This window comes from Hippocampus zosterae, chromosome 7 (assembly GCF_025434085.1).
Source record: "Hippocampus zosterae strain Florida chromosome 7, ASM2543408v3, whole genome shotgun sequence".
NCBI lineage: Eukaryota > Metazoa > Chordata > Actinopteri > Syngnathiformes > Syngnathidae > Hippocampus > Hippocampus zosterae.
Genome location: NC_067457.1, coordinates 17,583,206 through 17,609,899, shown reverse-complemented (window position 1 = coordinate 17,609,899; position 26,694 = coordinate 17,583,206). Strand labels below are relative to the sequence as shown.

The 26,694-nt window shown below is 49.2% G+C and overlaps 2 protein-coding genes across 6 annotated transcripts; both read left to right on the top strand.

Moving 5' to 3' along the window:
• The first annotated feature begins 574 nt into the window (after nt 1-574).
• On the top strand, nt 575-22,193 carry ash1l (ash1 (absent, small, or homeotic)-like (Drosophila)). 4 transcript variants are annotated; one of them, XM_052072283.1, is made up of 28 exons: nt 575-751; nt 1,661-1,753; nt 2,807-3,581; nt 4,044-8,442; nt 10,104-10,743; nt 11,012-11,185; nt 11,269-11,363; nt 11,569-11,642; nt 11,801-11,846; nt 12,017-12,125; nt 12,255-12,461; nt 12,552-12,698; nt 12,965-13,073; nt 13,203-13,352; nt 13,628-13,695; nt 13,884-14,050; nt 14,157-14,309; nt 14,523-14,577; nt 14,687-14,819; nt 15,177-15,443; nt 16,083-16,169; nt 16,282-16,372; nt 16,485-16,623; nt 16,787-16,959; nt 17,038-17,204; nt 18,674-19,118; nt 19,637-19,704; nt 19,982-22,193. In XM_052072283.1, exons 3-28 carry the CDS (start codon nt 2,982-2,984, stop codon nt 19,985-19,987), a joined length of 8,769 nt encoding a protein of 2,922 aa, XP_051928243.1. In that variant the 5' UTR covers nt 575-751; nt 1,661-1,753; nt 2,807-2,981; the 3' UTR covers nt 19,988-22,193. The 4 variants fall into 4 exon arrangements, with proteins under 4 accessions (XP_051928243.1, XP_051928242.1, XP_051928240.1 ...); XM_052072282.1 differs by having other exon boundaries at nt 18,674-19,130; XM_052072280.1 differs by lacking the exon at nt 19,637-19,704.
• On the top strand, nt 20,446-26,694 carry lrrc71 (leucine rich repeat containing 71). 2 transcript variants are annotated; one of them, XM_052072285.1, is made up of 16 exons: nt 20,446-20,572; nt 23,183-23,221; nt 23,357-23,479; nt 23,881-23,988; nt 24,189-24,264; nt 24,350-24,424; nt 24,556-24,624; nt 24,723-24,882; nt 25,046-25,129; nt 25,210-25,284; nt 25,406-25,534; nt 25,602-25,662; nt 25,743-25,789; nt 25,902-26,013; nt 26,078-26,169; nt 26,378-26,694. In XM_052072285.1, the coding sequence occupies exons 1-16, from the start codon at nt 20,542-20,544 to the stop codon at nt 26,510-26,512; spliced, it is 1,416 nt and encodes a 471-aa protein (XP_051928245.1). In that variant the 5' UTR covers nt 20,446-20,541; the 3' UTR covers nt 26,513-26,694. The 2 variants fall into 2 exon arrangements, with proteins under 2 accessions (XP_051928245.1, XP_051928244.1); XM_052072284.1 differs by lacking the exon at nt 20,446-20,572 and adding an exon at nt 22,753-23,027.

Genomic DNA, 26,694 nt, shown 5'->3' with positions numbered 1-26,694 from the left:
AGTTTTTTTCCCCATCCTTTTTGGGGTTGGAGACGAATTCTGTTTTCCCAAACCTCCCAGAATGTAAGTAGTTATGTTTTGGGATGTGGGTCCAGTACAAAATATACACAACTAAAACAAAAGTAAGAAGTGTGTGTGTGTGTTTGTGTACTTGACCTCGTGCAAGAGTTTAATTCAAGTGAAGTGTCAAATGAAGACCCTCATACAGTATGAAAATATTGAACAGAGACCAGATCTGATGCAACTGAGAACCTGAAACAAGATATTTTTGCTCATACTGTAGTCGGGATGATGAATTAATGATTCATCGACTGGTCTGGGCCCCACTTTGAATGGAACACGACCAGCACAATGATTAATGGATTCCCCTAAGGGATACCTGACGTGGCGTTGACAAGCACTTCGTGTGACAGCTGCCACCTGATTCGCGTTCGGGAAAAGCCAGCGGCGTGGAAAAAGCCGCGGGAGATACACTTCAAGAAATTTGGAGAAATTAGTAAACGTTAGACTTTGTTCTCTGTGGGAGCGAGCAAGTGACGTTTTCTCCCTTCTTTGCTCTCCTCCACTCGCACCCCCCCCCCCTGCCTGAGAAAGCCCGTGCTGCTGGGCTGACACTGTAGCGACACGGGCTGAGCCGACATGGAGGCCCGACCAACGAGAGGGCCCCGTGCTGACACATCCAGGATCCGCTAACACAGCGTCGGAGTGGATTTTCGGGAGATCTCCGAAGAAATACAGACTACCACTCGCTGTAAGGAAGAAGGATTTTACCTCCCAAGAAGGATTTAAGAGGAAGATCCATTTCGGGGCTCTGTGTTGATTCAACGTAGCCGCCATTTTGTTGACAGTTTTTTTTCTAAACTAACACGGTAGTACACATTTGCTGTCTTATACCGTAGCAACGTTGCAACTACACACTTATGCGCTCGGTTTCACAAGGTTTGAATTTCACGATTTATCTTCGTGGCTGCTTGCTAATATTTAATGTGCGTGTGGTTTAGCGGTTTCGCTAGTGCATCGTTAGCCGTGGTAGCTGAGATGTAGTAACACGAGTGCATGCGAGAATGTGACGGAAATGTACGCCGAGGTACATCACTTGTCCTGCGCTGTCAGAGTCCTAATCCCGTCCTGAAAGACAAATGACCCAAATTACTACATGAATGTTTGTCTGACGACTCGGGACGGCTCAAAAGACTGATGAGAGACTATTGGAATTCGCGACTCAAGCCCGCGAAGGTTATTAATCGTACGCTTGCTGTATGAAAATAGCCCCCGTCGTCTTTCAGACAGTCCGAAGCTGATCGATAACAAGAAGGTCGCTATCGGGATCATTCACGCGAGGTGATGCGACGTGCTTGATGACTACAATTATGTCACACAATGCATTGCTTAGCGCTATATTTAGCACTACAGCAACGACGCCATCGTCCCCCAAGTCATACATTTCGAGGGGACGTTTCGTCTGGCGGTGTTTCGGGCGCTTTCGCCGGGCTAATATTTGGCACCCTTCTCCGCGCCACAAACGATAACAGCGTAACATAACGCGCCCCACGTGACCACTGTCAGCGGTGTCGCTCCCGGTCCGTGCCTTCGAGCGATCACATGTTTGTGCAAACCCCTTCCAACAGCTTACATTTCGTGTCGTGTTTTGCCACTTCAGCACTTGGAGTAATGCGTGGCCACCACATTGGCACAAACGAGGAAAGACACGGAGCCAAATAATGAGAACACTATTTCTGGGCGACGAGAAGAGGTGAGTCCACAGGTAAATAAGATGGATAGGAAACGTGGATGTGTTTACTCTTGGTCAGGCAATTGAAGTATGCCTGAAAAAAATAAAAACATTGCGGAATTGATGATGCAGACCGACCAGCGACCCCCCTTACTGTTTGGGTTGTACAGATGCTTTTTTGCCACAGTGGAATGAGCTTCACGTTGCATGCACGTGCGGAGGATGTTTGAAATGTGCTGGCTCAACTGACACCTGTCATCCATGTTGCTTTCCCTCCCTCTGAAGATACCCCCCCCCCCTCTGCGCTACGCTCTGTCAGGGTGAGGGATCAGGTTGGATTGTGGTGAGGCCAAGCAGAGATAAGAACTGGGGTTGTGGGTAAAAGTAGAGTTCAGGGAAAGGTTACAGGCAACACATCTACACTAACTATCCAGTTCAAAGTAGCTTTTCACCATATTTGCTGATCCATTATGTTAAACACAGTTCTGTCAAAGCATTATCTGTTGCTTGTTTGTTGAAGCAAGACTATTTGCTATGATTCCCATGGAGCAAAAAGCATGTAAGAAACAACACGCTCTGGCTTGGAGGCCTCATGCACGTGAGGTGGCTGTAGGCAACATTTTATGCTGCTCCAGTCGAAGGGAAAAGAGCGGTTATGAACGTGCGCAAAAGTAAGATGGCAAGGAATTGGTTAGAAATGCTAGGTAAGGGGAGGCAGCGTGAGAAGTTGCCATGCCATTTCTCCTGTTGTTGGCTGAGTGATTTTTCCATCGTTTTCTTTTTTAATCAAATAGCTTTGCATGCTTATGGCTTAGTATCAAAGTCCTATACAGCATTTGTCACTCTGTGAGAGAAGCAAGTGGGGAACGAAGCTAGGAACAAAGAATTATCGCTGAAAGAAAACGGTACAGCCATCCAGAATGGATTGTAAAAAGTGCGCTCGGTAGGATAACCTTTCACAAAAACAGATACAAATGTCCCTCTGTATGGTTGTCGACATTAATGAACATTTCTTTTTGCCTTTTCTCTCCCCCACCACGCATTTCCCCACGACTACTTCTACAACAACGACAGCTGAAGGACGGAGTTAGAGGGCCGAACTGACGGGGAAGGATAGAAACCCTCTCGGGGGGTGAAAAAAAAAAGGAGAGCTTCGACCTCATTGTTATCCCTCTCCCCCTTTCCCTCCTCCTTCCCTCCCCGGGCCCCTTACCTATATTCTTCCGAGGGTACACCTTGCCCTACCCTTATGGATCAAAAGATTCACGGCAGAACGGCAACGCCGCCGCCGCCTCTTCTCTCAGGTGTTCCTACCGGGGAGCGGGAGAAAGAAGGAGGGCTTGGAAAGAAAGAAGATGAGGAGGACAAGAAGAGGGACAAAGAGAAAGAGGCTTCCGGTGTATCGGATGGAACAGGAGCAGCTGCTCAAGGTGGTGCTGGTGATCAGTCGCAATTCTCCATCAAGGAGAGCAGCCTATCCGAGGGCAATGTCAAACTGAAGATTGGTCTCCAAGCAAAACGCATGAAAAAACCTCCCAAGATCTTGGAGAATTATGTCTGCAGACCAGCTTTCCGGGCTACGATGAGGAATCCCGGACGGGGAGGAGGCGGCGCTAGAGGAAATCGAGCAGGGAATACAAACAATGGGCCAGGTAGCCAGAGTCAGAGTCCTTCTCAGGTCAGGGAAAAAGAGAAGGAGCAGAGTCCAAGTGTCAACAGGCCAGTCGCATTATCCTCATCCAACCCATCTTCCAAAGTCCCAACACCACTTCCGGCTGCTGGGCCTCCACTGACCAGCACAGCTGCCGTAGCACCGCCTCATGTCAATGGGAGCGTTTCGGGAAAACGGGTAAGTGCAAACAAGGAGTTGTCCGGCTCATAAGTAACTGAGAGCAACATTTTATCCTGGCCTGCAGCGGTGTCCTAACTACGGCCCGGGGGGCCATTTGCGGCCCGCCATCCATTTTTCAGTGGTCCGCGACATGAGCAAACAGCAATAAATGTTTCAAAGATAATCCATGACATTTTCCTACAATCGAAAGGCTTTAAAATATTCACTTTCTTAAGATGATGTCATGTGAATGAATTAATTAATCCATCCATCCATCCATCCATTTTCTGGACCGCTTAATCTTCACTAGGGTCGCGGGGGATGCTGGAGCCTATCCCAGCCGTCTTCGGGCAGTAGGTGGGGGACACCCTGGATCAGTTGCCAGCCATAATTAATTAATTGATTAATTAATTTTTATGGCCCCCACCAGGCTTCCTGTTATGGTGTTTAATTGTTTTCTTTTGTTTGTTTTTTTTGAAGGCTCCACCAAAGATGGATTGTCTGTCCGACACAAAGTCAGACGCTAAAGCGGCTAATGCCACATCTGAACGGCCCCTGAATCTTCATCGGCCTCTCCCAGACGGCAAACTTCATCCTTCCGGGAAGAAAACGCCAACCCTGCAACCCAACCCTCGGTCATCAGCACCCTCCTCACCATTACCTGCATCTAAGGAACCTAGCTGCGAAGGCGTCAAACCCCCACAACATACATACAGCAACGAAGGTCAACGAGATAAAGACAAGGCAGTTCAAAGCTGGGCAGCGCCGACCGTCACTGAAAAATTAGCTCAACTCATCGCCACTTGCCCGCCGTCAAAGACCGCAAAGCCCGTCAAACCTGCCAAGACGGACCCCGCTCCTTCCCACCCAAGCTCAGGTTTTATGACACCCACAGCCAAGCAGCGAGACAGGGCTATGGCCAATAGGAATACCTATTCAAGGGTGGTTCACCTTTCTCCCCCCCTTCCAGTGTCACGGCCACCTGGCCGGCCCTACGGTTCTCGGAACAAAGACATGACTCTGGAAAACTCCCCCACCTTGACACCGACAAGGAAGGAAGACACGGATGGGACTGGCAAACCAAACGGCGGCGGTATTCTCATGAGCAGCGGTAGTCGCAGCAGCAGCCCGGCACTCCTTTATGGCAATAACAGACTGCCTTCCGTGTCCAAGGACGCTAACAATGACAACGTTAATAGTAGCATTCCTAAACTGCCGTCTCGTCCCGGTCACTTCTCAGCCCACGCCTCAGGTTTGTCCACGTCTCCCGTTTCATCCTCTTCAACCACCACAGCTGAGCAGAGGACTCCGAGTCACCTCGGCTCCCCTGCTGCCTCACAAGCAGACTGCGCAGGAGAGACCCCCGTTCCTGCAGAGGAAAGCGTTGCGAGTCTGAGACAACATGGCAGCCCCAGAGATGCGAGCAATTGCGGCCCTGCGACGGGAACAGCAAGGCCTGACGGGAGAGACAAAAGTGCGAGCAATCAGTCACTGCGAGTTGAGAGTGACAAGAGCTCAAGTCCAACTAAGCATAGTCCCAATAGGGACAGCGGTCGCGTCGGTCGGCTTATCGGCCCCCCAGAACCTGGAAGGCCTCGGGCATTGTCTCCACCCGAGCCGGAAGGCGAACACAGCCCTCGGACTTCCCTTCGGGATGATTCTCCCGATTCGTCCGTAGACTCTGCAACAGAGCAGGACAGTAAGCCCCTTAAAAAGCGCAGAGGAAGGAAGCCGCGCTGGGGCCGTGCTATGAACAAGGTACACGATCAAAGAGCAGACGTCGACGGTCCGTTTGACCCGAGCAAAAGCACCATGCCTTTATCCTGCAGCCTGGAAACGTCATCTCCGCTTAAGAGACCCGTGGGCAGACCTCCAAATCCAAATCGAATGAAACCAAATACTCTGCCGCAAAGTTCAATGTCACGTCTCTTTACCTCGTCGCCCCAGCCCAAAAAAAGGGGAAGGCCAAAGGCGACGATGCCCAGGCTCGATGCCCCATCCCACGGGCGCCCCCATAATAAATTAGCCGCCTCCAAGGTTTATTCCACTTTTTTAAAGTCCAAAGAAGAGCAAGACCCCCCTGTGCTCCATCCAGAGGTTGACATCAACCCCCCGAAGCCTACCGCCCGAAAACGTGGGCGCCCCAAGCGCCTACCGCCGACTTTACCCGAAGAGAGTCAGCCTCCCACGTTGGCTCCCGAAGCAGGGGACGTCGGGGACAAACGGTACCACGGCAAAGGAAATGGGCAGCTTATTATGAAAACAATCATCGGCAAGATCAACAAGATGAAGAGTGTGAAACGGAAGCGTATTCTCAGTCAAATCCTGTTGGGACCAAGAAAAGAAGACCCTCCCAAAGTGTCTCCAAGCGCGGTGGCTGGCTCCGCGGAAGCCGCAACTCATTCTTTGTCCTCCCTGGCCGCCTCTCTTGGGGGAAAACTCGGACCGCAGATTAACGTGAGCAAGAAAGGCACAATATACATGGGCAAGAGGAGAGGGCGTAAACCCAAAATGGTTCACGTCACGGCGACGACGGCTCCGCCGGAACCCTTCCTGTCCCCGAGCATGACTTCTCCTCTGCATCACCATCCGTCTCAGCAACAGCACCAGCATTCCTCCTCGGAAATCTTTCCTTCGCCTTCCCTCTCGCAGTCGAGTGGAGGCCACAGTCCCATCAGCGAGGGCGGCTTTGTGGAGCCGGGCTCGGTGCACTTTGCCGCTCATCCTCACTATTCAAACAACAGTCACGGCACATTTGCTTTCCCCCCGCCCACTTTTTCAGCTCCACATCTCCGCAGTCCAGTCCTCGGCTCCTCTTTTAACCCGGCCGCACCAACCTCTCAGAAAAAGTCGTCGTTCCGTGGGTACCACCACCACCACCATCACCCCCACCCCCACTACAGGCAGCACTACCACTGTCACAAGCTGTCCCCTCCTCGGCCACTACACCCCACCTCCCCGGCGCCCCTGAGTGAGCTGAAAGAAGCCACCCCATCCCCGGTGAGCGAGTCCCACAGCGAGGAGACCGTACCCAGTGACAGTGGCATAGGAACAGACAACAACAGCACCTCGGATCGCGGCGAGAAAGCCGGTGGGGCGGGCGCTTTGGGTGGATTGGGCTTGTCAGCCGGGCTCGGTGGGGGTTTATTAATGCCCGGTGTTATTGGCTCATCAATGGGGCCAGGTTTAGCACTTAACGCAAGAGGCAGCCGACGCCACTCTGCTCTGCTCGCGGACCGTCCCTCACCTTCTCCCTCGCCACATATGGCCAGGTTATCACCTGAGCCGCGGAGACCTCACCCAGCAGCCCCGTCTACCTCCATATTGGGCCACAAGGAAAAACATAAGCATAAATGCAAGCGCCGTAGCCACGGGTGCCCAGGCTACGAAAAGCTCAAGAGACAGAAAAGGAAACGCAAGAAGAAATACCTACAACTCCGCTCTCGGCGCATCGACCCCAACTTTCTTGCTGAACTGGACGAGATTATCATAAGGATGAGCGAAATCCGCATCGCGCATCGGACTACGGGGCACCGTCTTGGCGGCGGTGGCGGGATAGCTGCGGGGGCAACTCGATTGCCGGGAGGAGCAGGCAGCCGCGCCAGTGGCATGGGTGCGACCAGCGGCCCCCCACCTCATCATTACATTCACAGGGATCTCCTGCCCACCATCTTCCGGGTTAATTTTGGCAGCTTCTATTCCCATCCCGCGTACACTTGCGATCCGTTGCACTACGTTCGTAAACCAGACATGAAGAAGAAACGTGGGCGACCGCCAAAACTCAGAGACTCCATGTCAGAGGTTCCTTTTGTACCAGGGCTCGGATTCCCTCTTTCCAGCGGGGGTTTCTACCACCCTTCTTACAGTGTTCCGTATTCCTCCGGACCCCTCGGCCTGGGCTATTACAGGGGTTACCCTCCGGCCAGTGCTCTGTATCCTCACCCCCACCACCAGTCACCCCACACGGCCTCATCTCACCACTCTCATCACTCGCCAACTTTCCCCCCTCCTCCCCCTACATCTTACGTACATCACCACCACCCCTCTCATCTCCTGTTAAACCCTTCGAAATTCCACAAGAAAAAACACAAGCTGCTTCGGCAGGAGTACCTCGGAGGCCGGTCTCCCGTTCTTTACCCACCCATGTCCTCTGAGCTGTCTTTCAACTGGCACCACAAACACAAACACCGACACCGATACAGAGAGCGATGTGCCGACGAGGGCAGGGAAGAGGAAGAAAAAACAGCCGGCGGACCTGTAAATCGTAGTGGCGCCGGTTTGTCTGACAGCGGAGCATCGGGGAAAGGAGACAGAGTTGCTCACTTGGGAATGGCGGAGTCTTTGCAACGATGCCGCTTTGGCCGCAGCGCCTCCGGCAACGGTGCGGCCAAGCAAGCGGGTGCCACTTTAGCCAATTCCCCTTCTTCCTCCTCCTCATCTTCTGCAGACAGGTATAAGCGCAAAGAAAGCTCAATTTCCTGTCTCGGACCCTCCAGGCTAGCTCTGGGGAGCAGCTCCAAAAGCCAGCACCCAACAGAGTCCTGGTTCAGAATGGGCTCCTCTGAGGCCGACTACTCCAAGCTTTCACGTCGCCATGTGTTGCCCGGTCAGGGGCGCTTCTCAAACGGAAGGCCGGAAGAACTTGCCGCTTACTCTGACAGTGAGGACGAGGGAGCTCTCACACCCACAGAAGACGTGGAGCCGAGAGGCCACGATCCTCCAAATCTTACAAATCTCTTTGCCTCCGCTCTCACTCGCACTAACTTGAAGGGGTGCAGAAACAGGAAGAATGAGACGGCACCGGAGAATACCTGTTTCTCCCGTATGGACCGGACATCAAGAAAAGACAGCTCCATCTTGGCCGAGAGAAGAGAATTAGGTAAGTCGAATTTGCCTCATGTGGTGTGTGAACATTGCAAAAAAAAATAAATCTATTTTATATTTATTTATTTATTTATTTTTACTTTATTTTTATTTTATTTTTACTCCATCCTCTTTTTAATGTCTGGCTTTTAAATTTAAAAAAGGCTTTTAAATGTCTGATCCGGGCGCCTCAGGTCTGCGGACCAGACATTATTAGAAGTACCAAGACCTAAACTAAGTCTCAGAGGGGATGGAGCCTTTTCCGTTGCTGGTCCCGCTCTCCGGAATGACCTCCCACTGAATATTCGGCAAGCCTCCTCGCTGCCCATCTTTAAAACCCACCTCAAAACTCACTTGTATTTTTTGGCATGACTCAGATTTGTTCTTGGTTTTGCTGTTCGGTGCTTTCTCCCGTCTTTGTTTCTGATTTCTTGCTTTACTGTTGTATATGTTAGTTTTTTTTTTTAGCATTTTACAGCACTTTGTGTGCAGCGATGGCTGTTTGAAAGTGCTCTATAAAAACAGTTGAGTTGAGTAATGAAAATGTTGTGAAAATGATGTCTTAGATTGCCAGTGGAAAAGAGCATATCCTGGACATGACTACTTTTGTCGACGTAATCGCACCGGAGAAGTCTTTGACTTAAATTCTGCTCGACAGCCTCTCTAAATATCCATAAAAACACTCTTATTTTCTCCCATTTCCTCTTCTCTATGGCCATACACTTCTTCCTTGACAAACGCACCATGAGTTTGTGGTTTAAAAAAAAAAATCCAAAACAGCACACGTGTAGTCTCATAACCAGATAAAGGGGCTTGCAGTGTTTTTGTTGCAGTGTGTTGGTAGATGTGCAGCGCACACTTGCTTGATGTGCGACGAAGAGTCGGCAAGTGTCATTTTTTTTTCACGATAGCCCACTTCAGCCGTCTCGCTCGATGTGCGGCGGCGTTTCTGGCCTCATAAAAAGTTGTTCCCGGGGTGAAGTCTCTTTGAAAGACTGTAACATAATCTTTGCACACACTCCCTGACATTTGGTAGCGCTTAGTAGTGGTTATGGTCTTGGCAAAAATACATCATGACTTCATTGAAAATGTGGATGACTACTGTTGATGTAGCATTTCTGCCATCTTTCCGGAGGGGTGGAGTATTTTCTTTACAGGCCTATTTTTGTCTTACATTTATTTTGAAAGGCTATAATATGAGACCTCGTTCAAGTGTTTTGCATACCCAACGCCAACGTTGAGCTTTTGTTGTTGTTGTGGTGAAGATAGGGCCTCAGTAATAGGATGGCCTCATCATGCGGGCAGTGGAACGTGTTTTTATTTTAGTGTTAACGTTTGCCTTTTGTGTGTGCAATTCAGTTGTGGAATTAAGGATTCTGTTGAGGCAGAATGCTACTGTTCTAACTTCAAACCGAGTAATCCTGGATTAGAACTCAGGATTCGGGGTCATCTGGTGGTCAGGAAATGGAATGGGGTGGGAACGAAAAAGTCAAAAACAAATGAGGAATGATTGATTGAAGACTGTGAATTCCATTTAGTTAGCAAAAGGGAAAGTTAGGACAAAATTAAGAACCCCGCCTTATTTTACTGCTCTTCGTTCTTGTAAAACTCTAAGAATCATTTTTATTTTATGACGTGTATATTCAGTCCATTTGTTTTTGTATTTTTCTTGCCAAGGGCCGGCAAGTATCCAGACGCGAGGCGGTGTACTCTCGAAATCCGAAGGGCCCGAAGCATCCTTGCACCACCGACAACAGCTCCATCACCAGTCCCCTATGTTTTACTCCCACGGCTCGGTGTCCTCTTCCCGCCTGTCACCCTCCCAGGACTGTTGCCTCGATGCCTCCCTTCCCCATCAGTCACACCGGTCGCAGAAACCCAAACACAGTCTTCACCACGTCAACAAAATCCTGCGTGCCAAGAAGCTGCAGCGGCAAGCCCGTACAGGAAATAACATGGTGAAAAAGCGGGGCCCGGGGCGCCCCCGCAAGCATCCGCTGCCTTCGCCGCCACCATCACCAATTCCTGCCGTTGAATTAAACCAAACCCGGCACAGAGTCGGAGATCGGCTGGCAGGAGCCAGAATCTGGGATGGGGATACTATCAAAGATACTATTGAGGCGGTTGTCCAAGATCAGCGTGGCGGAGGACAGAAAAGGAAACACTGGGAGAGAGAGGAAGAAGAGGAAGGGGAGGTGGAGGACACCGTGGAGCAATTGCCCCACAGAGAAGAACATGTGGGCCACCCGATGCCAAGGTCCAGACCGGGGCCTGCAAGGTGCTGGCTTGCCCAGGATGAGATCAGTCCTTTTGCTGGGTAAATCTAACACACTGCAATCCATATGAAAAGTCTGCACACCCGTGGCCGGCTGATCAGTCCCATGATTTAAGGTTTTGCATTCAGCTAGTGGGGAGGGTGCGTCAGGGAGGGAACCGAGGAGAAAAAATACTCGTAAACGTTGGCATAAAGCCTTCAAATAAGTTGTAAGTAAAAGTTGCTGTGTGAACACCTGTATGTAATGTAGGTGTGAAAGAATGTCGTTCTCTCGCACGTCAGCATCAACCAAATGATGCTTCTGTTTTAGCTCAGTGGAGAGTAAGCCAGATGGCCACCTCTCCCCACAACGGCAAGACCCCGCCTCCAGGGAACAAGCATCAGCCATCCCCCTCACCGGCCCACGGGAAAAGAGACCAGCCAGGCCTCCAAAGAAAAAGTTCCAGAAGGCTGGACTTTACTCGGATGTGTTCAAGACCGAGGAGTAAGATTGTTTTTTTTTTTTTGCTTTGTGACAGCCCTTTCCATTGAGCTTGGTCTACATTGTTTCGTTGCTCTTGCTTGCAGCCCCCGCAGTCAGCTTCTGCAGCTAAAGAAGGAGAAGCTCGAGTACATACCTGGGGAACACGATTACGGATTATTTCCGGCACCCATACATGTTGGTGAGCCACGAAGCTGTTTCTATTTTTCCTAGGTCAGGCAGCAGACCTGACAAATGTATCCAGTTGTGGCTTGACTGATTGGTCACATTTGTATGTCTGTGCTTGGAAGCGAAACGGGCCTTACGATCCTTTGAGTAACAAATCAACACCACAACTTTTGCTTGTTTCTCAAGGCTTTCCATGTTTGCTTTGTGTGACGTTTCAGGAAAGTACCTGAGACAGAAGCGCATTGATTTCCAGTTGCCGTATGACATCCTATGGCTGTGGAAACACGATCAGGTGATCAATTGTGATGAGCACCGTACATTTCATTTTAGTTTTACTTTGTAGTGTTTCGTGAGCTCCAGACCCTTCGGGAACTGCCCCAATCGCTTCTTTTTCGTACGACGCTTCTCTTCATCTTTGATTTTATTTTGGGCTTGTTTTTTGTTTTCCAGCTATACAAAAGGCCTGACGTCCCTCTTTACAAAAAGATCAGATCAAGTAAGTGTCTAGCGTTGTTCGTTGTGGCGTTCTAAGCGGGATGCAATTTGAACATGTGCCGGTATATTGATTCGGTTGATACGATGTGATGTTGTCTCGCCTGGAAACGCCTCCTTATGTAGCGTCTGTAACTGGCCGTGCAAAATTATGCTCTCTCGTTTGTGTCACAGACGTGTATGTTGATGTAAAGCCTTTCTCCGGCTATGAAACGACGACATGCAACTGCAAAACCCCCGAGAATCGCAGTGAAAAAGGTTGTCTGGATGACTGCCTCAACAGGTAAAGTCAAACTTTGGCAGTGCCGCTCAGGTCTTCGTAGAGTCGTGTTTCGTGTTAGGCCTCGGTCATAACAATCCCGCCCGCGGTGGGGGTCAAATGAGTGTCGCTAACAATGTCTCATTTGGCCAGGATGAGCTTTGCCGAGTGCTCTCCCAGCACCTGCCCGTGTCGTGAGCACTGTGACAACCAGCATATCCAGAGGCACGAATGGGTTCAGTGTCTGGAGCGATTCCGTGCGGAGGGCAAGGGCTGGGGCATCCGCACCAAGGAGAGTCTCCGCTCTGGGCAGTTCATTATTGAGTACCTGGGAGAAGTGGTCAGCGAACATGAGTTCAGGTGAACTGCTCTTGGCCATGTGGTGGGAACCGATTGAAAATGAATTCCCGCATGTTGATCTCGCTTTCTTTCTCCATCATCGTGCTTCAGGAGTCGTATGATGCAGCAGTACTTTGCTCACAGCGGCCACTACTGTCTGAATCTCGATAGCGGCATGGTGATTGACAGCTATAGAATGGGCAATGAGGCACGCTTCATAAACCACAGCTGCGAGCCCAACTGTGAGATGCAGAAGTGGTAAGTGTCGTTGAGGCATCAAGCAGGGTACAGATGATTAAAAAAAACAAACAAACAAGCAAACAAACATCATGTTACTTTTGGTTTTTGTTTTGTTTCGTTTCCTAACTACTTTTAAAAGAATACAGGCTAAAGATCAAGTTGTCTTTTTGATACAAAATCAGCAGGCCTAATTCCTTAAAATGTCTGTGCTTTCTGGTACACGATGTAGTTATGTGGCTCTATATGAGGAAGGTGCACTCACTCTCAGTCCTTGTGACTTGCAGGTCAGTCAATGGGGTGTACAGAATTGGTCTTTTTGCGCTCAAGGACATCAGCAGCGGTACCGAGCTCACCTATGATTACAACTTCCATTCCTTCAACACGGAGGAACAGGTGACTGGCGAGATGCTCGTGTTGAAATGGTTCCTGTAGTGTGGCAGGCTTCTCGTTGCTGTTGTAGTTTACCGTGACGCCCTCAAATCTCTGTCGTCCATTTGATATCGTGATCGTTTTTCCTCGCAGCAAGCCTGTATGTGTGGCTCAGAGAGTTGCAGAGGCATCATCGGCGGGAAAAGCCAGCGCGTCAATGGACTGCCTGGCAAGGCGGCCGGTACTCGGCGACTGGGTCGACTCAAGGAGAAACGGAAATCCAAACACCAACTTAAAAAACGAGTGAGCGCAAACCTTTGATGTCAGAAGACACATTCGGTGGAATTGATATTTGCCTGCTAATAATTTCCTTGTAAGATGAATAAAAAGATCAGGTACAACATTTTTTGAACACCGCTGTTTACATGCATTCAAAAGACACGAAAGAAATGAAAAGCGATCTTTTTTTTTTCAATGCATGTCGACACTTTAATCTGACGGGTGACATTTTTAAAAGTTGATCTAACCCTGAACATTTAAGATCGGTGGAAATAAATGACGTTTTTCTTTGTTTTCAGGAGGAAGAATCCAGCGATAGCAACAAGTTTTACCCTCATCTTATGAAACCCATGTCAAACAGAGAGAGGTACGTTGCAAGACAGTAGAAGGCACACACACACACACACACACACAAAACTGCCATACTAAAAATCAAGTCTCATGCTGAGTCCAAAGCCAAAGACTAAAAATGAGTTTTTCTAAGGCGAGTTTTCGGAAAATCAATACGAGTCCAACGTCATCTTGCTCCCTTCTGCCCCTCTCTTTAATCATTAGGAACTTTGTGCTCAAGCATCGAGTGTTCCTCCTGAGGAACTGGGAAAAAATGAGGGAAAAACAGGAGTTGCTCAAACGAGAGGGTGAAAGAGAGAGAGACCCCGGCAGCCTGTCCATATACACTCGCTGGGGAGGTGTCATCCGTGATGACGGCAACATTAAGTCAGGTGAGGGTGATCAATTCCGTTTTATTCGTCGAGACCAGCCAGATAGGACTTGCGGAGTCAAAGTGGGTCGAAAGTAAAGCTAATGCGCTTGTATCCCGCCCCCCAGATGTTTTCCTCACGCAGTTCTCAGCCCTGCAGACGTCACGGTCGGTGCGTACGCGCAGGCTTGCCGCCGCTGAAGAAAACACAGAAGTCACCCGCACTGCTCGCCTGGCGCATATCTTCAAGGAGATTTGCGACATGATTACCAGCTACAAGGGTTAGTCTTGATTTTTGCGCTTTTCTTGTATCTCTGCCCCTTGCATTGTGACACAAACAAATACACGGAGCTGACTTGTAGCCATAGTATTTATTGGATTATTGGCTCAGTCTCCCTGAAATTGTCTCAAACAAACTTGGATCGGAAGCGGTCCCGAGCCCATCCCCAATTCGACATTCTATCAAGACTTCTCGTCTGCTACTTCTACCGCAGATTCATCCAGCCAGACGCTCGCTGCTCCGCTGTTGAACCTCCCGTCACGGAAAAGGTAGGAACGGGAGCCCATTTATGGCATAAAGTCCTTCAAAGTTGGGATGTGAGTTTTTGTTGCTTTAGTAAGCAGGTTTGAAGAGGTTTTTTTTTTGGTGCAATCTTAGGAACAGCCATTACTACGAGAAGGTGTCGGACCCTCTGGACTTGAGCACCATCGAGAAACAAATCCTCACGGGCCATTACAAGACCGTTGAAGCATTCGACACCGACATGCTCAAAGTGTTCCGCAATGCTGAGGTAGGCGGGCGTCCCGTTACGTGCTCCGACGAACGTCGTACCCTTTGCTCAGAATAATACCAACGGAGCATGTGGCAGTGGCCTCGTGCTGAAAAAGTTGTCGGTGGAAGGAGAAATGTCGCTGTTACGACCGTTCCACCACCTACAACTAGTGTGGGGGCTGCCTGAATTGAACCAGTGCAGCAGGTCGGGGCTTTTCGAAGCCTCTTCTCACTCGACAGCAGCAGAGCATGCTGTGCTCTTCTTTTGGCCTTCCAGACCTGTTGCTTTCCAAATTGGAATTGTGAGGTTGCAGTCGTGTGCCTTCTCACATTTCCCAACAGGATTTCTCACGAATGCCTCGTTTCCCCGCTTTAGAAATACTACGGCCGAAAGTCGTCCGTCGGCAGGGACGTGTGCCGGCTGCGCAAAGCCTACTACAGCGCCCGCAACGAGGCCGCCGTGCAGATCGATGAGATTATGGGCGAGACGGCCAGTGAGGCCGACAGCTCCGACTCGCTGGAACGCGAACGGGGCCACCAACCCGGAGGGGCCGGATCTCACGACAAGGACGACGACGTGATCCGCTGCATCTGCGGCATGTACAAGGATGAAGGCTTGATGATCCAGTGCGAAAAGTGCATGGTAAGGAGCGGTGGAGCGCCAGAGCCAAATCAGCCATTTTCCATGTGATTGGACCCTTTTCAATCAGTCATTGTATCAAAACTAAATTCGGTCATTCCTGTTGGAGAGCCAAAGAAAAACAAGCAGTCCTCCTTTTTAGCACTCGGAATTCCACTCTAGCGCCAAAGGCAAAGACGGACAGTTTGGTCAGCGAGGTGATCATATCAGTGTCATTCCCTGCCTGTGAGTTACTACTTGAGTACTTTGGATCGTTGGTTCTCAGCCTTCGTTTGGTCTGAGACCAAAGCGGTTATTTCCATGAAAATGAATGGACATAGAAATAATCCGTTCCAGCCATCGGCAAGGAGCACCTGGGAAGGCGTGGCAAGCAGGGAGCCTCGGTTCTTCTCCAAAAACGATTTCATCAGCTGGTGCCACTGAAATCGCAAAATATTTCCAGAGCTTCCCGTTCGCACCATCGCTTGCACTCCGTACTTAGAACCATAATTTACCGAGAGAAAAAAAAAAACTCGAAACAAAGATAAGCGAAACACATGACAAGCGTGAGAGCCACCCACGTTTGCAGGGGTTTTTGTGGACCAATTTGTTGTTGGGTTTTTTTTTCCATGTGTGACGGGAGCCTGCTTGTTTTCGTTGAAGGTGTGGCAACACTGCGACTGCATGCGGTTGGAGATGGAAGTGGAGCACTATCTGTGTGAGGAGTGTGACCCGAGGCCCGTGGACACGGTACGTCTGCAACGCGAGAGGCTTCCAGAGCAGCATGCTGAGGAGAGAGGCCAGCTTTTCACCTGACTTGCGCGTTTCAATTCATTCCGCCTTTGTTGTTTCCGCGCTAAAGGAAGTCCCCATGATACCTCAACCCAGCTACGCCCAGGCTGGTTCCGTCTACTACATCTGCCTCCTAAGAGATGAGCTGCTTCTGCACCAAGGTATTGAGAAGCCGACCGAGTACGCGCCCTGTACTTTTGCCTTTGTCTTGTTTTGCTGAACCGCGCGACATTACCGAGAGGTTGTTGGAAAGTAAGCTTGCTCTCCGCGCAGGCGACTGTGTATACCTGATGCGAGACAGCAGACGCACACCCGAGGGCCAGCCCATCAGACAGTCTTACCGCCTCCTCTCTCACGTCAACCGGGACAAACTTGACATCTTCCGGATTGAGAAACTCTGGAAGAACGAAAAGTAATTTGGTGAACTCCACAACCTATGCGTGCGGCGGGTCGATGCATTTTTAGGGTCTCGTAGCGGCCATGATACACTTAACGTCCTCATCTTTGTCATTTGATGAAACTTGCGATTTGTTCATGTCACATTTGTGCAATGCTGTGACTACCCAACCCTGAAGGGGTGAGCGGTTCGCCTTTGGCCACCACTACTTCCGTCCTCACGAGACGCACCATTCGCCGTCGCGCCGGTTCTACCAGAACGAGTTATTTCGCATGCCACTCTACGAGATCGTCCCCCTTGAAGCGGTGGTCGGCACCTGCTGCGTTCTTGATCTCTACACGTACTGCAAAGGTGAGAAAGTGCTCGGATGGGATTCATCGTCAAGTTGTTAGCGTGACTTGACCAACGTACTCGATTGTCTGCTTCAAGGCCGGCCAAAGGGGGTGAAAGAGCCCGATGTGTACATCTGTGACTACCGCTTGGACAAATCTGCTCACCTTTTCTACAAAATCCATCGGAACCGCTACCCAGTGTGTACCAAGCCATACGCCTTCAACCATTTCTCCAAGCGGCTGACACCCAAGAGAGACTTCTCGGTAAGACTGACCCGTGCATTCCGTGGCTCTGGTACAGATGCTCTTAAAAAAAAAAGGGGGAGCAGGCTTTGTGGCGTTCTGTTGTGTACCGTATTTTCACGACTATAAGGCGCCATTAAAAGTCTTAAATTTTCTCCAAAATGGACAGGACGCCTTATGGTGCGGAGCGTCCTATATATGCGCCGAGTTCCAAAATCTGACTGACAGCCGACACGCTGTTTATATAGAGAAAAGGCGGAAGTGACTGTGAAAGAAGTCGGCCAATCAGGGAAGGGTGGGCGTGTATATATACATATATGGAGAGGGAGAGAGACAGACAGAGAGAGGGAGAGAGAGGACAGACAAGCTAGTCCGCCAATGGTGAAGGGTGGGCGTGTAAGTGGACGCCTCAAGCCAGTACCAACACTTGTATAGCATGTGGCAATGTGCATTGTTGCAAAACAACTCCGGTTTTGGTTTCTAAGAACCCCTGAAAATAAATTCGACAAAAAGACACGCCTACGAAGCTCAGTTCAAACTTAAAGCTACCGGTTATGCTTTTGGCATGCGTGCCCATCTCACAACAGTGGTGAAAAAAACAAGTCAAGCAAATGAACTCTCAGCTTGCCGTTATTCCCGGAGGCTTGACTAAAGAACTCCAACCGCTGGACATTGGCATCAACCGGGCGTTCAAAGTAAAGTTGCAAACGGCATGGGAACAATGGATGATCGGTGGCAAACACAACTTTACAAAGAGTGAGAGGCAGCGCTTGGCGAGTTACGCCACAATACGCAACAACGAGAGGGAACGCGGCGTTTTTGATGGATTACGGTACTTGCACAATTGTTCAATTCTTTCTACACACACACGCGCTGCCACCATGTTTCGCTCTGTTCTTTACTTTCAAATGTGGGAAAGCTTCACACGAGAGAAATGTTGACTTTGCTGTTGCTACTCCTTCTTTCCGCTCGGCAATGCGTAGCAACTCACACTAGCATGTGATGCATTCAATGACAACTGAGATGTGCAGTCCTCTGCTTCTGATACAGAGGATGAGGACTTTGATGGATTTCTGGGTGATGATTGATCGAAAAACGTGAGAACATTGTACGATGGCTAAATAAAATACACCCGAACTCAGTTCTGCTTTCGTTGCCTTTTTAAAAACGTGTTTTTATCTTATCTGTATGTCTTGGCATGCTACCGTATGCTTCAAGCTAACGTGTTAGAGTGCGCGCATGCATGCCGTATGTTTAAGCTGGCGTATGTTTTACCACTGTAAAACTGCGGCTATTCGTACGATGCGTCCTGTGTATGTGTAAAATACAGAAATGTCACGCATTAATGAGACTGCGGCCATTAGTACAATGCGTCGAATAGTCGTGAAAATACGGTACTTTTGAAAAACGATGGATGGAATGGGCTTATCGGAGAAATGTACCTTTAATCTCCTACATGTGAATGTTAATTTACTAATTGTCTGTTGTAGCCTCACTACGTTCCTGACAACTACAAGAGGAACGGGGGCCGCTCGGCATGGAAGAGTGAGCGTCCCAAAGGGTCCGCAGGCTGCGAGGACGACGGCTCTTCATGCGAGCGGGGAGATGGCTTCCCACCAGAGGCTGGAGACGGGAGATTGGAAGAGGACGTGGACGTAGCCAGGGGCGCTCCTCAACTTTTAGCCGGCCGGCCTCCGCCAGCAGAAGGGGACAACGATGAAGATGAAGGGGGGGCTGAAGGGCGAGGGCCTGAGGCGGAGGAGCAGAAGGAGCAGCGGGAGGGCTCCGCCGAGAGGATCGGGGAGATGCCCGAGCGGCCGTCCTCGTCAGCCTGCTCGCCGCTTCGCCACCCTGCGCTGGGCAGGAGGGAGGCCCAAAGGGAGCGGCTCAACAAGATTCTCTTGGATCTGCTACACAGAACACCCAGCAAGAATGGTGAGGAATCAGGTACGCAGGAGGGTGCACGGTCAACAGAGGACGCGGGGCCTCGCTTTGATTCATTCGTAGAATGCCCGTCCCATTAGGTGGCGGGAAAAATAAGAGTCATTAAAAAAAAAAGGCTGAGAAATTGGAAACTGTCAAACCATTTTCACACAGCCCAGTTGTAACATATTGTGCCTCGGAAAATGTGTCTAACAGATAGGATACTTTGGTGGTTTTTGCTTCGTCCACGCTTGTCCAATCCAATGCAATCCTGATCATTTGAATCAAGTGTGTTGGAGGAGGGAAAAATCTAAAACACGCACTCGGAACAAGACTAAACATTTTCATTTTCCACGAGCACAATTACATTTATCGTAGCATACTGTCATGTCGCGTTCATTGCTCCCGTTTACATTGCAAAAATGATTACATTAAAAAAATAAATAAATAGGTACCGTAATGAAACTTGTGCATCAACTCAATGAATCCCCAAACACCAAAACACCTTGTTCAATGTGATTTGTCTGCAGGAATCTCTGAAGAAGAGTTTGCTGACAAAGCATGGCCAAAATCGGATCGAGGAGCTAACATGTTTCAGGTGCATTTAATTCTAAGGAAGAATACAATATAGCAGGGAAATTTCATCTCCCGAAGACTAAGCACCCTACCCAAAATGATACCTGAACCCATCTGTGTCTAAATTGGGCGGGCGGGGGGGACATTTCACCAGGCAAAAATGTCACAATGCCATCAAACAGTGAGCACTTTGTGCACGCCACTCGCTTTTGGGAAATAATTGCTACGATTTTTGACCTCACGTTTCAGCTCCTTGTGTCCATGCTCCTAAGCGTCCCCTTTTTGTGTTCTTCCCACAGCCGTAGATGTCACTTATCTCCTGGAGGAGGAGGAGGAGGGTGCAGGGCGGCGCCTACGGCAACAGACACTTGGATTTGGTGATATTTGTTGACAGAAAGTAACATTTCAACATGCCAGGCAAGGTGACTGCCTTTCACTTTCTAAAGCGCAGGGAGATGATCACAAAGGAAATGATTCCAGTTGGCCATCCAAACCCTTCCAGACCATAATGCGTCTTTTGGACCTCCCAGGATAACCTCCTCCAGGACTTTGTCAACTCAACTCTTGAGACGGTGGAGGGGGTTTGGAAGCTCCGAGTTGATGTCCATTACATTTCCAAGGAGTGCTTGTCAGATGAACCCATGGGACAAAAAGTCCACACAGCCACTGAAATGACACATTTGGTACGGAGTAGCACGCTGACCGATGGCTATCGCTCACTCAGTGCAAATAAGAATGCTGGAGACTTGCTCGCCCTTGTGGGACCACGCTGCAATGTCAGTGCATCAAATGGAGGGACACTACCGCGTGCGCGCGTGCTGGAATTTTTGGAGTGGAAGTAAACAAGTAGAGGTGCAAGATGCTGCTCATGAGAGGGAAAAAAAAGGTAGGTAGACTGCACTTTTGGTACCATGGATATAGTGAATCTCGATGTAATGTAACTGTATTGAAAACACACTAAAATAGTGCTTGATGATGCTGCGTGTGTGTGTGTGGGGGGGGGGGGGGGGGAGATTACGTTTTCCCTAGCATACTGTACTTAGTTTACTCATGTAGACCCAGACTAGGCCTGCTTGTTCCTAAAGGGAGGGAGGGAAGGCTGAGCGCTTTTTATCAAGTGTATCGTTGAGGTTTGGATTTTCCGTTTTTTTTTTTCCCCTCCCTGTAGGACGGTTGGCTTTTCAAATGATGGATTCACCAGCTTAACTAAATCAGGTGGGAGGGACATGGGCTTCAACTGTAACGCCTTACTCAGTTGTGCTCTCTAACTGCCCGTTTTTCAGTGTGCATTACACACACTTTCTGTGCATCGATACAGGCGACACAATTTCCTGAAGAGTTCCATTTTTTTTAAAAGAAAAAAAAACAAGGGCTTAATGGCAATTAACAGTTTTCAGAAAACTATGGAAAGCATTGCTTAACATGAAATGTATCGTGACGGTCGTATTTTCTTATATTCTGTGAGACAAGTGAATACTGTATATAGGGAGGAGAATTAACTTTGGTCTCTTTGTCCCTTGTTGCCATGGAGAATGTTTGAAAAGAATTAGTGTTATCTGATGCCCCCCACCCCCACACCCAAAAGGGACGAGCGACAGAGTCCCAATGTTGTAAACTGACTAAGAATCCATTCAAATGACACTGATGGTGGACAATTGTAATGCTTCAGCTGTACAGTGTGCCAAGTTGTGTATATAGACACGCTTTACATTGAGGGGGGGGTTCTCTTAAAGCAATATCTTGGATAAAATGAATTTGTTTGTTTATTGTACTGTACAGGATTCAGCCCTAAATGTATTGCGATTATTATGATCATGCTAATATTTCAATGGCTTTGTATTGCTATTCTGAAGACACTTAAACTTCTCACCATAACTTCCCTGACAACGTAGAAGCCCAAGTTTTGTTGCCTATAACAGAAATTCATGTAAATGTTGTGCATGAGTGAGAAGAATGTCAAGCCAAACACAAGGCAGTGGGGCCACGGCAGTGACACAGCGACACCCTTGCCACTGAACATTGTTACTAATATTGCTTTTATTAAGGGGGAGTGTGCTCCTGTTTTATTTTTGTTTGTTTGTTTTTTTTGCTCCAAAGTGTTGAACACTAAAAAAGCTAGCCAACATAAAAAGGTTTATAGTATTTTTGAGCAGTGATAAAAACAAAAAATGAACCCATCAGACCATTATCATGTTCCTGTTTTTTTTTCCAGATCGGAAATGGTTCCCTTTTGTGATAGCAGTCAGTGTATGATGCTTGTACTTGTAATTGTGCGTTTTCTGTGATTTCTTTAGTTATTTTTAGACAATCACAAATTAAGATGCAAGCATTGTAAATGGCAAATCGGCTGACATTTTGTGACGTGTACAGTTTGTCAAAAACTCTCCCCACTCGTTAAACGTTTGTAATTATGATTATTAAGTCATGAAAATATGCTGTTGGTTTTTACTTTTTGTTTTATATTTGTTTGTTTTGTTTGATTTTTTTAATAAAAAGCACTACGATATTGTACGCTGTGTTCTTTGAAGATTGTCCTTCCTTCAAGCAATTATTTGGAAGAAGCCTCGCCACGTCTTCATGGTGCAGTTTAAGTCAAATTTTTACTCGAGGCTGTTCACATGTGAGACATCGAGGACATCGAATCACCCCACCTCATGTGATGGAGACAGACGCAGATAAAACATTTATTGACTAAGATGTCACTCATGGTACTTTAATAGACAAACGAAATTCAGTCCCCCTTTTTCAAATATGGGAGATTCGATACTTAAAACATGCTATTCTACATTGTTTACAATGAAAGATGCATTCTTTCAGGGGGGAAGTGACCCCCCCCCCAAAAGATCTTCAACTTCCGGTTGATAAAGGTCATAGGTTAAAGGTGACCTGCTTTGTTGTATTGTTTTATTTATTTTGTGAACTTAAACTGAAAGGATGCATAGGGTACAGTGTGCGCGAACACAAAAAAAATTGAATATAAATTACGCGCACTTCTACTATTTTCCCCTTGTCCCCCGCGATCGATTTGGGAGCAGGTGGCTGGGGCACCCCTGCCTTCGGAGATTCCCGCCGCTACGTCATTTGAACGCGACCATCAGGGCACAAACGCTCAGTATTTTCACATACGAATGAAAATGAAAACATACACTCGCGTCCATGTTTTGGTGTCGGCGAGCACGAACGGTAGACAAAATCTCGCGATTCCTCGGTTTCGCGTTGCTTAGCTACGTGGGTCAGACCTCTTTGGCAACATTTTAAAGAGGACAAACATGGCGAGAAAGAAACCGGCGAAAGAAAAGTCCGAGAAGGGTTCTGAAGCTGAAGAATCGGCGCCAATACAAACAGGTCGATTAATAGAATAGAATAGGCTAGCCGACTAGCGAGATAGAGCCTTGAGTGAAAAAGGATACATTAGTCTGTCCGTCTATCCACCTGTCTGTCTGTCTATAAAAGACATCATTTTGTTTCGAAGATCAAATATCTGGTCTATTGTGTCACAGGAGCAACTCCGGTTGAAACTTCAGCCACTCGAACCTTTGGTGAGTGCCTTTTAAAAAATTCATTATTCACAAGTCCTTAAAAAAATGTATGTACGTACGGTATTTAAATTTATTTATTTATTTAGCGACATGGAGTCTGAAAACCGGTATTAAATGCTACCCAATCTCTCCCAGACGACTATGAGTGTTCTGGCAATGTGATGACTGACTTTCCTGGCCTCTGCGCTCTCTTGGATATGAAAAATATCCCAGCTGTCAAGACCAAATTGAGCTCCTCCAACCAAGAAAGCGCCACAGGTAAACACAGGCGCCGCCTGATTAAAAATGAAATACTAGTTTGTAGCGACCTGCTGTTTCAGGTATTCATCTGTGCCGTTTGGGGGCTTGCATTGACCAGTTCGCTGCATCTGGTCCACGCGGGGTTTTTTTTTTTTTGGGGGGGGGGGGGGTTGTTTTTTCTTCGAGTGCCGCTCACCCAAAACGTGATTGCACAGAGATGCCACAAGATGGCAGCAAAGTCATACTTTGGAATAGCGCAACCGAATCAGGTTAGGCCCGAAGAAATTGAACAAAAATGAAGGTCAACCGCCCTTGGACTGCACTTGAGTTCTATCGGCGCATCTTCTGTTTCAGCCCACGGGTTACTGTCTTGTCTAAACGCTATCAGATGAATAATAAGCGTATGATGTCATTTTCAGGTGGCAGGCAGTTTCACAAAAAGCCGGCACACGATGTGTTTAAGCCCCACCTCCAAGTGGAGCTGGAGAACGGAGACCCTTATTGCACATCGAGCATCAAGATCTTTGGTAAGGACTGGCGCTCACCACACACACCTTGAAGGATTCCTCGATTCTTTACCATCCCATAATTGCCCAAACAGTCCGTCGTGACATTTCGTCAGTGTAACGATGCCGTCTGCTGCGAGAATGACTTGTGAGACGAGTGGCGGAGAAGAAAAGAGGTTCGATCACCAAAGCTCGTATCCTCCTGGCATGGTTGTTCACAGGCTGGACGGTAGATGAACCCATCGTCCGAGTACTGAGCAAGATGATTTCGTGCTCGTCGACCCTTCACACCATTTAGTAAGTCGTTTGAGGCCGGGCGAGAGAGGCGTCGCCGCACACTCCACGGGCAACGCCTGTGTTAAAAGTGTCGACGCTTGGGCAGTTTTTGGCAGGCCGGGCTGACGGATTCCATGGTCAACGCCCTCGTAAATGCGGCGTGTGCGTGCGTGACCCTCAGGTGAGCGAAGCGCATTCATTCTTTGTTCCTTTTGTTTGTTGGGTTGTTTGTTTTGCTACCTTCCCATTGGGAATGTTAAGAATTCATACTCAGCAGCATGACTTCATCAATCCGCCCTTTTCTTTGGATAGAGTTATCACATTGGAGGGAAATCCACTGGTGGATAACAACCACCACCTTCTGTTTTGCGAAGGAAGTGCGTGAGTACGCCTGACACTCTTTCAGGACTAGCCCACAAAGCACATCAAGCACGACCGGGGAGTCGTTTTTTGGTGGCCTGTCTTTCTTTGTTTTCAAGCCTCACTCACTTGAACCTTCGCAACAACCGAATTGAAGATGAGGGCGCCCGTCTTCTCGGGGCCGCTCTCTCAACCAGCACCTGCGCAAACTGGAATCTCACCTCGCTCAACCTCTCGTTCAACCACATCGGCGATGTCGGCGCTGGACACATTGCAAAGGTAACGACCCAGAATCCCTTCCAGGGTCCTTTTAGTCAATGAAGATGATACGAATGACAATTAAATCAGCGCCACTGGGTGACGTCATCTGAGGGCGCACGGCTGGGTGAACAAGCGCTCCCCTCCGAACACGTGACAACTCACGAGATTTTTCTGGCGGCAGGGCCTGCGCTTCAATCGCACCTTGCTGTTCCTCTCACTGTCCAACAATCACATCGGAGACTCGGGAGCGACAAAACTGGCCACGGTAAGTTGCCGAGCGAGGAGAACTTCTTCAAAAACAGTGACGCCGTGGGACGTGCTTCAATGAGCGTCTGCCTCCATCAGGTTTTCGGCGAGGTCGTGCTACCTCATGAAGAAATCGTGCAGAGGAGGAAACTACTTCTGGAAAAACGACATTCGGTGAGTCGTTTTGAGGGTGGAACGTCGGGAGTTGGTGCCAAAAAACCCCAAAACGACACATGTGGGTCCCTGCTCTGTGACAGTTGGCAATCTCAAAATGCTCCTTTCCCTCGCTCGGCAGTCATCGGCAGCGGCGGACGCCGATCAATCCTGCGCCGCCAAGCTCTCCAGTGACCAACTGCCGTCTTTGGCCGGCGGCGCTTCGCTCGGCTCCAACAAAGGGGAGAGCAAAAATCTGAGCAAAAAACGGGTAGGGCGGAAGTTCAACGGCTGCCAACTTGGTGCCATTTAACCACCACAAGTCTCATCTATCGCAGGACTCGTCAAAAGCGGAGGGCAAACGGGCTCCGACCAAAGACCCCAAATGTCTCAAGAAATGTAAGGACCTCGACGCCCCGAACCGCTTGGCCGCTTTCACGCCCGATTGTCCAACGCGCGTATCCTTTCATGTGTTGCAGCGGAAGGCCAAGACGCCGAGGAGAAAAACTGCGTGTATGATCAGGAGGTACCGAGAACATCCTCACGTTGTTTTTTTTTTTTGCGGGGGGGGGGGGGGGGGGGGCAAGTTTGTGATCTGCCCAGAATAGCTGCATTTGTTACCCCGCCTTCTCCGCCAGCACAAAAAGCCAGTGGAGATGGTGAGCCCGCTCCTGAATGAATCTGTGCAGCAGAGGAACGGAGAGCTCGTCCTGCCCGGAAACACCACTCTGGCCTCGCTCAGCCTGGCAGGTAAGTGTTACGCGGGGGGGGGGGCTTTGCTGTCCATTGACACATGCCTGATGGTGCTGCGCAGGGAACAGGATAACAGAGCTGTCGCTACCTCAGTTCCTGACGTCCTTGCAGATGCAAGATGGAGGGAAAGGTTTGCTGCGTCTCTGTCTGCAGGTGGGTTCCCGATCGCTTCTTATATTCTCGGGAGCACAGAGAACTGCGGGGGGCGCCCTCTGCTGGTTGGGTTGCCCTTTTATCCTGGCACGCTCGTCAGCGGGCGAATTGCCTTGCACAGTATCCACGTGACACGCATTCCGGCGAACCGAAAGAAGTCACTTGCGGGAACGCTGCAAAAGTTCTGCTCTTTGTCACTCTCTCTTAGAGGAACCATTTTGCTGCAGAGTGCGAGCCCTACCTGAAGATTAAGGAGGTGATGGCGCTCCGAGACCCTCTGAACAAAAAAAGTGAAGAGCAGCCCGAAGAAGAGGGCGAGGGGTCGCAATGTTCAGACGGCTAAACCAAAGGACGACGCCGCTGCTTCATTCTCACCCCGGCCAAGCGCATCCGCGCTCGAGCAAAGTGGACGGACTCCGGCGGTGTTCTGGTTTCAGCAGAGAGTTGCCCAAACAAAGCGCTCGCTCTTTTCCTCTCATCTCCCCTTTCTTTTTTGGGAACGGATTAAAAAGGCTTCTCACTTTC